Source organism: Danio rerio, chromosome 22, assembly GCF_049306965.1.
Source record: "Danio rerio strain Tuebingen ecotype United States chromosome 22, GRCz12tu, whole genome shotgun sequence".
NCBI lineage: Eukaryota > Metazoa > Chordata > Actinopteri > Cypriniformes > Danionidae > Danio > Danio rerio.
The window spans coordinates 22,277,102-22,289,214 of record NC_133197.1 but is presented as its reverse complement, the minus strand read 5'-3'; the positions used below and the strand labels follow the sequence as shown (position 1 = coordinate 22,289,214).

At 31.9% G+C, this 12,113-nt stretch overlaps 1 protein-coding gene across 3 annotated transcripts in view; it reads right to left on the bottom strand.

The window, feature by feature from the left end:
* Positions 1-2,069, bottom strand: part of kif14 (kinesin family member 14) — a 36,202-nt gene extending 34,133 nt beyond the window's left edge. The window contains exons 1-2 of one of the 3 annotated variants that reach the window (XM_073936606.1): positions 1,841-2,069; positions 976-1,702 (exon numbers count right to left, since the gene is read on the bottom strand). In XM_073936606.1, coding sequence (XP_073792707.1) covers positions 976-1,238 — 263 coding nt within the window. In that variant the 5' untranslated portion in view covers positions 1,239-1,702; positions 1,841-2,069. 3 annotated transcript variants of the gene reach the window in all.
* Positions 2,070-12,113: the final 10,044 nt, after the last annotated feature.

The window sequence follows — 12,113 nt, the reverse complement described above, 5'->3', positions numbered from 1 at the left end:
ACCATCGGATGCCCAAATTAATATGTTAGGGAACATTTTTAAAGGAATCATAAAATGTAATTAAAATAGAATAGTCTTTTTTGCAGTAACTCATTTGAATTTAAATGTCTAATCTTTCTATTTCTATAAGTGACCAGACTCTTATTGTAATTAATTAAATTTTTGTTAAATGCACCAAAATGGATTGTCTAGATTTACTGGGAAATGGATATAAAACATTCAATATATTGTTTTAACATCAACATCGCAAAGTGTGCATCTGCAACAGTCACACTGCAGGTTCTGCAATGTTGAAGCAGGATTATAGTTGACCAGGAACCACACTTGTTCATGTTTTTAAGGCCTGTGATTGTGTAAATACAAAAAAATCCTAATGTTTCTCACTTTAAGAAAGATTAATTGCATTTAAGTATATATACACAATGAAAACCACATAGTTAATTTACATTTGATTATTCAATTTGTGTACCTTAATACTGCAAAACGGTTGTTGTTGTGTTTTTTTATTTATATATTTGCTCTAGTGTTTTCATCAATTGATTTATTTAATTTCATGCAGATGCACTCTAAAGTCATTCTAAGCCATGTAAAATTGTGTAAATTCTGAGCTGTTTATTTAGTCTGGCAAATTATATAGTATATTGCAATATATTTTTAGAAGAAAAGTCTGTTTTTTCCAATATCGTTCAGCCCTACTGAGCACTGTACATACATGTCCACTCCTGAAACAGGTAAAGATAATGTTATGTCCTACATGGTCATTTTTCAATAAGCATAAAATGTAATTTTTAAACATGCAGTGGCAAAGTTATTTATCAGTTTATTGTAGTTTGTTTTTTTATTACAGCTATTTTGTAGAGTCAAAACATTCTACTTTTTCCTTTAAGAAAAGTAACTTATTTATAAACCATAAACACAGACACCAAAAAAAAAATTTAAGCCAAATTAAAAGTTCAAAATCAGAAAATCTCTTACCTGGAGCTGAAAGGTCTTACACGTACAGCAACCGTGACTGCGCTGTTCTCCATCTTCAGCTCTTGAGTTTGTAAATCACTCATTTTGCTCAAGCCTTCAGCAGGAGTGTGTCCTTCAACTCTTCTTCCTCCATGAGGTGTGCTGGAGCTCATCAGGCCTGCAGGTCTCCTCACCTGTGCTGGCTGTGATGCAGGAGTCATGTGCCTATTTAAACCACCAACCAGAAGCTTCTCACCTGCAGATCTCCCACTTTCACTGCTCATCTGAGGAGGCTTCGCTCCTCTGGCAGATGCTGGCTTTGGAAATGTGGGTTTAGATGCATCTTTACCAGCCAGTTTCTCAAAAACGTCCCTCTTGACGCTCAGCTTCTCAAACTGGGTTCTTCTTGTTGGTGTCGAAACTGTTTTGTTTTCCTCCTGGGTGGCTTTCTGAGCACCCCATGAGGTTTTTGCAGGTGTTTTAATGGTGTCTTGAGTCTCTTTTGGTGCTGGGTTGGGTTCAGTGAGGACTTTGGTTCTGTTCAAAGAGCCTGTTCTGGTTCTCCTCTGAAGGGTGAGGCGCTTTGGGTTCTCCTGTGTGGTTTCGTCATGATGATTTCTGCTGGTTTTTCTCTGAAGAGTGAGTTTGGATGGTGTTTTGAATGCGTTTTCCCCGTTTGTTGTGAGTGCTGAGATCGTGTAGGTTTTGTTTATTTCTTTGGTTTTATTAAAAGATGATGTGACCTCTCCTTTTGATAAATCCATAATTTAAAAGTCTAAAATAAGCATTTCATTCCACAAATTGTATCATCTTTCTACAATAATGAGTTCTCAGATGTCAACAACGTGCCCACTTGCATTTAAAATACATATTTGCGAAAACTGACCTGCCGATGTCGGTGTTCGGTCATTTAACAGCCGTTTAGTGAATTAAAAGTTGATTTGTTTGAAGATTAAAAACCCGCAGTCCTTTCTTCGTCTAGTGTATGTCGGTTTTGACGTTGAGAAGTAAGTAACCGGCTGACTGTACTCCGCCTCAGTGCGTCAATAAATAATAACAACAACAGTTCACTGTCTGTGTTCCGCCATACTGCCGCTCCGATTCAAAAACAGTCCGCGTGCAGTGATTGGTCGGCTCAGATTGACGTAACGGCGACGCAGGGACGTAGATGGACCAACAGATGGCAGTGTCTATCAGGGTAAACAGTCAGAGAAGGTCTCTGAGCTTGACCAAAAGATGACGCGAAATAAATCTAGAGTAATTTACAGTAAAATCTGTCGTTTTTGAACCATACTTTAGTAAAATGTATTATATTGGTTATTTGTTATAGCACTCACAACACTTTGTTAATGAATGCTGCAGCAAACTGTAGTATAATAACTATAGTGGACTAAAAAACTAATAGTATCCGTTTTTCCTACAGTAAACTGGTGTAATGTAGTATAATATTCTTCAGTCCGTTGATATTACTCAAGTTGTTGTATTACCATAACAAATATATTAATTCAGGTATTTTACTAAAGTGTGTGTAATGTTTGTTTGCAAAAAAAAATTAACAAGTATATTTATGATTTATTACTATTTTTTAAATATATGTTTTAGTAATGATTTTGGGTACAGCCACTGACACCAGAACTTTCCACAAGAATCCATTGATCAGGAGTAAAAAGAAGATTAAAGACATAAAAAGGTAGGCTACTATCTTTAAGGAACAAGGCCACTACTTTGGTCTTGTTTGCACTGAACTATTAGGACTGAACTATTACTGTTTAAGGACACCAGCAGCATCTTTAAAGTACTACTCCATATGTTCTACACACATTATAGGGCAAACTTTGTATTGTGATAAAAAAAATAATAAATCTGATTTCTTCTGACAGCCCCCTTGCAAAGATGGCTGATTGGTATTGTTCTCAAAATGCTGAAGGTGATGCGCATGAAAGGCCTAAGTGCGAGTGCGACCCTGTTTTTGATTGTCAAATGAGGTCTATTGTGGACGACATGTTTAAAAAGCATTATAGGGACCATATGGTCTTTCTTCTGGAGAAGATCATTGATGATGCATGTAATTCTAAACATGATTGTACAGGAGATGGCAAACGTGTGAAAAATCTCACGAGAGAAATGGAAGTTGTGTATCGTGTGTATATGTATAGAGTGTATTATGTGTCATCAACTTCCAGTAGCTCAGTGGTAATGTGACTCTCCTCTCACGCCAGAAACCCGGGTTCTACATCCACACCCTGACAGGAGTGATTTGTGTGTATATGCATAGAATGTATTAAGTGTAACGTGTATTATATGGAGTGTATACTGTGTGTATGCATAGGGTCTATCATGTGTATCTATAGAGCATATTGTTTCCACATGTATGGAGTGTGCTCATGTATAGAATGTATTATGTTTGTATATGTATGGAGTGTAAAATGTGTTTATATATAGAGTACATAATATGTATAGTGTGTATCATATGTGTATTTGTATAGAGGGTATCATATGGTGTATTTTTATAGAATGTATGTATAGCGTGTAAATGCATAGGGTGTATCATGTATATGTATAGAGTGGTGTATTATCGTTTGCCTATGTATGGAGTATAGAGGGTTTATATGTATAGAGTGTATGATGTGACATCAACTTCCAGTAGCTCAGTGGTAATGTGACTCTCCTCTCACGTCAGAGACCTGGGTTCTAACCCTGACAGGAGTGAATTTTGTGTACATGTGTATCGTGTGAGTGTATATGTATAGAATGTATGATGTTTAACGTGTGTATATTAGGGGTGTCAAAATTAATTGGTTTTTTTCGGTGCACCGCAATGCAGACAATTCAGTATCGGTTCAGTAATAATCATAACCAGTTATTATGTAGTGACATAATTTATCTCATATGCTAAATGTGGAAATGAGGAAATGTGACTCTTCTCAAGCCAGAGACCCGAGTTCTTTCCCAGACCCTGATAGGAGTGATTTGCGTGTATATGCATAGAATGTATAAAGTATGCATACGTATACAGTAGGGTATATCATGTGTGTGTATGTATAGTATCATGTTTATATATGTATGGAGTGTATAATCTATGTGTGTGTGTGTGTGTGTGTGTGTGTGTGATACATACATGTATATACGTGTATATACACACACACACACATACCATATGTATATATAGAGAGAGAGAGAGAGAGAGTACATGCATAAAGTGTATCATATGTATGAAAGCGAACTGTAACACACATGGTTTGCTATATGGAATGCAAATCTTTGAAGCTTAATATCTCAAAATCACTCTGAACGCAAATAGAATATTAAAACTCCAAGGTGACGATATGCAGTAACTGCAAACTTTTAACTAGGATTTAATTACTATGTCGTTACATTGTAATTACATTGTTGTAACATTGTCATTACATTATAAATACTACGTAATAATATTATAATTACTATGTAATAACACTATAATTACATCATTATAATATTGTAATTACAATACACCATTGTAGTTGCATCTATATTACTGTAAATGTGTTTTGTATATTTCGTATACAGTATTTGTGTCTTATAGTAATATACACAGTACACATGTAATATGTAACTGCAAACTTTTACCAAGGATGTAATTACTATGTCAATACATTGTAAATATATCATTATAACATTGTCATTACAATATAATTACTATGTAATAATATTATAATTACTATATAACAACATTATAATTACTATGTAAGAAAATTGTAGTCACATCATTATAACACTGTAGTTACACTACACTCCAACATTACTTTCTTATAAGTTGTAATTACACTTAAAACATTGTAATTACATCTAGGATATTACAGTAAATGTGTTTTTGTATATTTCATATACAGTATTTATGTGTTATAGTAATATACATATACACAGTACACATGTAATATGTAACTGCAAACTTTTACCTTGGATGTAATCACTATGTCGTTACATTGTAGTCACATTGCTACAATATTGTCATTACATTTTAATTACTATGTAACAACATTATAATTACTATATAAAAACATTATAGTTACTTTGGAAAAATACTACACTACACTCCAACATTACATTCTTATACGTTGTAATTACACTACAACATTGTAGTTACATCTATGATATTACTGTAAATGTGTTTTGAATATTTTGTCTACAGTATTTGTGTCTTATAGTAATATATATATATATATATATATATATATATATATATATATATATATATATATATATATATATATATATATATATATATACACAGTACACTTGTAATATGTAACTGCAAACATTTACCTAGGATGTATTTACCATGTCCATTGTAAATACATCGCTATAACATTGCCATTACATTATAAATACAATGTAATATTATTCTAATTACTATGTAATAACAATATAATTACTATTTAATAACATTATATTTACTATGTAGTAACATTGTAATTATATTGTTATAACATTGTAATTAAATTGTTATAACATTGTTATAGCTTTCCTTCTTAGACTTTACAGACCTGAAACTTGCCTATAGCACTTATTCATTGTTGCTCTTATAGTTGTGTAAATTGCTTCCTTGTCCTCATTTGTAAGTCGCTTTGGATAAAAGCGTCTGCTAAATGACTAAATGTAAATGTAAATGTAAACATTGTAAGTACATCTATGATATCACTTTAAATGTGTTTTTGTATGTTTCGTATACAGTACATGTGTGTTATAGTAATATAAATAAACACAGTACACATGTAATATGTAACTGCAAACTTTTAAATAGGATGTAATTACTATGTCGTTACATTGCAATTACATTGCTATAATATTGTCATTACATTACATTTACTATGTATTAATATTATATTTACTATATAATAACATTATAATTACTATGTAATAACATTGCAAATACTATGTAATAACATTGTAATTATATCATTAAAACATTGTAATTACATAGTAACAACATTGTAATCACACTTACAACATTGTAATTGAATCTATGAAATTACTGTAAATGCATTTTTGTATATTTCGTATACAGTATTTGTGTGTTATAGTGATATACATATACACAGTAAACGTAATATGTAACTGCAAACTTTTACCTTGGATGTAATTACTATGTCAGTACATTGTAATCACATTGCTATAACCATGTCATAACATTATCATTATGTATCAATATTATAATAACTATATAATGACATTGTACTTACTATGTAAAAACATTGTATTTACATCGTTGTAACATTGTAATTACACTACAACATTGTAATAACATCTATGATATTATTGTAAACGTATTTGTATATTTCGTGTACAGTATTTGTGTCTTATAGTAATATACATATACACAGTACACATGTAATATGTAACTGCAAACTCTTACCTAGGATGTAACTACTATGGCGTTACATTGTTATTACAATGCTATAACATCATCATTACATTATAATTACTATGTAACAACATTATTACTACTACGTAATAACATTGTAATTATATCGTTATAACATTATTCTTACAATTGTAAACATTGTAATTACACTTACAACATTGTAGTTACATCTATGATGTTATTATAAATCTGTTTGTATATTTCGTATACAGTATTTGTGTGTTATAGTTATTTACATATACACGGTACACATGTAATTTGTAATAGCAAACTTTTACCTAGGATGTATTTACTATGTTGGTATATTGTAATTACATAGCTATACCATTGTTATTACATTACAATTACAATGTATTAACATTATAATTGCTATATAATAACATTATAATTACTATCTAAAAACACTGTAATCATATTGTTATAACATTGTAATAACATCTATAATAATTATTGTAAATGTATTTAAGCATATTTCATATACAGTATTTATGTGTTATAGTAATATACATATACACAGTACAAGTAATAAGTAACTGCAAACTTTTACCTTGGATGTAATCACTATGTCATTACATTGTAAATCCATTGCTTTAACATTGTCATTACATTGTAGTTACTATAAAATAAGTTTGTTAATACTATGTAATAACATTGTAACTACATCGTTAGAACAATGTAATTACATTGTTACAACATTGTAATTACACTTACACCATTATAGTTACATCTATATTACTGTAAATGTGTTTTTGTATATTTCGTATACAGTATTTGTGTATTATAGTAATATGCATAAACACAGTACACATGTAATATGTAACTGCAAACTTTTACCTACAGTTGGATGTACTTACTATGTCATTACATTCTAATTACATTGCCTTAACATTCTCATTACATTATAATAACTATGTAATAATATTATATTTATTATGTAAAAGCATTAAATTTAATTATGTAACAACATTGTAATTACATCGCTATAACATTGTCATTACATTATTATTATTACTATGTAGTAATATAATAATTACTATGTAATAACATTATAGTTACTATGTAATAACAGTGTAATCACATTGTATTAACATTGTTACAACACTCTAGTTACATTTATGGTATTACTGTAAAAGTTTTTTTGCATATTTTGTATACAGTACTTGTGTGTTATAGTAATATACATATACACAGTACACGTGTAATATGTAACAGCAAATTATTTCCTAGGATGTATTTACTATGTCGTTACATTGTATTAATATTGCTTTAACGTTGTCATTTCATTACAAATACTTTGTATCAGTATTATAATTACTAAATAATGACATTATACTTACTATGTAAGAACAATATAACTACTATGTAATAACAATATAACTACTATGTAGTAACATTGTATATACATTGTTATAACACTGTAATTACAATAAAACAATGTAATTACATTGATGATATTACTGTAAATGTGTTTGTAAATTTCTTATACAGTATTTGTATCTTATAGTTATTCACATAAACAGTACACATGTAATATGTACGCGCGTCAAGCTCGAGTGATTTACATGTTAAGTCAATGCAAACGTATATTACAATTACTATGTAATAACATTGTAACTACATAATTATAACATGTAATTACAGTTACAACATTGTAGTTACATTATGATATTACTGTAAATGTGTTTTTGTATATTTTGTATACAGTATTTGTGGGTTATAGTAATATACAAACACAGTACACATGTAATATGTAACTGCAAACTTTTTTCTTGGATGTAATTACTGTATTGTTACATTGTATTTACATTGTAATCACATCCAATATTTACAAATGTGTTTGTATATTTCATGTTGTGTGTATTGATAGGTATATACTCAAATGTGCACAGTACAAATGTATGTAATATGTAATTACAAACTTTAATATTGATATATAAACATTTTGTATCTGCGTTCAATTACTATCATTACATTGTAGTTACATTGTATTTACATCCAAGATAATATTTAGAAACGTAAATGTTTCTTTGTGTATTGCATGTGCAGTATTTGGTTATTTATAGTTTTATACGGAAATATACACAATACACATGTAATTACAAAATTTTGTGGCCAATTACTTTGTAGTTACATTGTAACTACATTGCTTTTACATTGTAGTTACTTCCAAAACAATATTTATAAACTTAAATGTTTCTTTGTATGTTTCATGTGAGTATTTGTGTATTTTATTCATAAATATATGTAGTACGTGTGTAAACTTTGTTTGCATGCAATTATATTGTTATTACAATATAATTACTATGTAACAACATTATAACTACTATGTATTAACATTGTAACTACATCTACGATAGTGTTGTAAATGTCTTTTTGCATATTTCATGTACATTTATTCATTCTGCCACAGCCAAGTCACCCTGCAGCCCAAGACCGGTTACTCACTGAAGCTAAGCAGGGCTGAGCCTGGTCAGTACCTGGATGGGAGACCACTAGGGAACACTAGGTTGCTGTTGGTAGTGGTGTTAGTGAGGCCAGCAGGGGGCGCTCAACCTGTGGTCTGTGTGAGTCCTAAAGCCCCAGTAAAAGTGAAGGGGACACTATACTCTCAGTGGGCACCGTCTTTCGGATGAGACGTTAAACCAAGGTCCTGACTCTCTGTGGTCATTAAAAATCCCTTGGCACTTCTCGTGAAAGAGCAGTGGTGTAACCCCGGTGTCCTGGCCAAAGTCCCTTTATCGGCCCTTATGATCATGGCCTCCCAATCATCCCCTTCCTCCGATATGGCTCTATCACTGTCTCTCCACTCCCCCAATAGCTGGTGTGTGGTGAGCGCACTGGCGCCGTTGTCCTGTGGCTGCCGTCGCATCATAAAGTGGATGCTGCACACTGGTGGTGGTGTGGAGAGCTTTGGGTGTATGGCCATACACCCTAAATGCGCTATATAAATACACTTTACATTACATTACATTACATTACATTCATTCTTTTTTTTTCCGGCTTAGTCCTTTTATTGATCGGGGGTCGCCACAGTGGAATAAACCGCCAACAATAATCCAGCACATGTTTTACGCAGCTAATGCCCTTCCAGCTGCAACCTATTACCGGGAATCATCCACACACACACTCATTCACACACATATACTATGGACAATTTAGCTTACTCAATTCACCTGTACCACGTCTTTGGACTTGTGAAGAAAATCTACGCTAACACGGGGAGAACATGCAAACTTCATACATTACACACCAACTGATCCAGCCAAGGCTCAAACCAGCGACCTTCTTGCTGTGAGGCAAACGTGCTACTTACTGCGTCACCGCGTTGCATATGTCATGTACAATACATTGTATATTTTATATTGTGTATTGAAGAGTACAATTGCAAAACAATATAGAAATAAATAAACAGGAAATTTTAGTAGTTTTCAGAAATCCTGATTTTACATTAAGTATGGAAGATTTCAATTGCAAAAATTTTGAAATATAAGACTTAAGAAATGGAGGCAATTTTTACAATCAAGATATATAGTATAATATTCCAACTCATTATTTGCATGAATGACTTCTACTGTGATTAAAGGGATCATCTTCAACATCCTTTTACATTCTGTATGAAATTTGTACTAAAATCAAAGAGAAACACAAGTTGCAGTTTTTATATTTAGTAGAAGTGAATGAGTTGATAGAAAACCTGACTTAAACTGGCTCAGAGAAACGCTGTTGCTGTCAAACATTGTTTATTAAACTAAGCCAGTTTAATGGTGAGGGGATTGATCCAATAGGCCATTGACAGGTTTGTGAAGAAATGTCATGCTCCCTTGTAAACTACTTTGTAGAATTTTCAAAATACAAAAATACAGTATTTTATTTTAATTCTTGTTGTGGCTACTGTGTTTTGTAGTTTATTTTGATACACTTCAAATTGAGGTAATGCATTTTGTTAATGAAGGCTGCAGCATACTGTAGCATTAGCTATGGTGGACTGAAACTGTAACACTGTAGTATACTTTAGTTTATTGTAGTATAATATTTATAGAAATGTTTTATTCATTATATTATTTCTAACCTATTTTATTATGGGTAAATCGTTTATAGTACTTTAGTTGTTTTATTTGTTTAGCTGTTGCAGATTTGTTCATATTAATTCAGGTACCTTCATATAGTATGGTCACACACATTTTTTGCAAAAAATTATCAAAAAACAAATGGTTTAAATAGTTAATTTGAAAAAAAAAAACATGGCTAATTTTTAATAAATTGATACAGTATGTTGGTTTAGCTAATGAACACACCTAGTATTTGTACTCTTTATTTCATAAGTAGTTTTGAACTAAAAACCACACCATTACAACATAAAGAGGATTTATTATTAAAATGCTGAATTAATCAGACTTGAATCATATAATATACACTACCTCTATATTTCTAAATGTGATATTTATTTCTTTATAAATACAGTTGATTTATTTAGTTAGTTAAAGACTACATATTCATAAAAAGAGAGGAGAAATTATTTGCATTTTTCCTTAGAATAATAAAAGATTTAAAAAACAATTTTATAACGTTGAAGTTTGGGACTAAACACACAAGAAAATGAATGAATGAATTTTATAACGTTACCACACTTTATTATTTTACTGTCTTTAGATTATGCTGATCTCCATAAAGCATAACAGTAATTATGCTAGCATTATTTTCTTTTATTCATTTCACATTATGTAGAACTATAACTATTATAAAACTGATTTTATTTGATACCTGATTATTCAATTTACAACTGAAAAGGATGTTTCATATTTGTTTAATGTACATACTACCTTGTTAAATGTAAATTACACTCTTCTGTAAATTAATACAATTATTTCAATATCTAAAATCCATCATGCTGAAGAATCAACATACACACTATATCCAGTTGATCATCCCTCCACTGAAAGTGTAATCATTTTACAAATATACAAAATAACCTTTCAACGTGTTTTTAAACATAATCGTTTAAATACCTCATCTCTAATAACTAATTTCTTTTGTCTTTGCCATGATGACATCGCATAATATTTTACTAGTTATTTTGCAAGATACTAATATTCAATTTAAAGTAGAATTTATAGATTTCAGTTTATTTAGGTTAACTATTTATTCATGTTTTAGCCGGGTCGCGGGGGCAGCAGTCTTAGGAGAGAACCCCAGACTTCCCTCCATCTCCTCCAGGGGGATCCCGAGGCGTTCCCAGGCCAGCCAAGAAACATAGTCCCTCCAAAGTGGGCTGAGTCTTCCCCGAGGCCTCCTCCCAGTGGGACATGCATGGAACACCTCCCTAAGTAGGCGTCCAGGAGCCACCTCAGCTGACTTTTTTTCGATGTGGAGGACCAGCGGCTCTACTCCAATCTATAAGGGTGCGCCCTTCCTGCGAAGGAAACTAATTTCAGCCGCTTGTATCCGAGATCTAGTCCTTTCAGTCATGTCCCACAGCTCATGACCACAGGTAAGAGTAGGAATGTAAATTGATCGGTAAATCGAGAGCTTTGCCTTTCGACTCAGCTCCTTCTTTACCACAATTGACCGGAACATCAACCGTATTACCGCTGCCACTGCACTGATTCGCCAATCAATCTTACGTTTCATCCTTACCTTACTATTTAACAAAACCCCTAGATACTTGACCTCCACCACCTGGGGTAAGGACTTTCCTCCAAGATGGCATCCACCCTTTTCCAGCAGAGCACTATGGCTAACAGTCTAAAGGAATATTTGC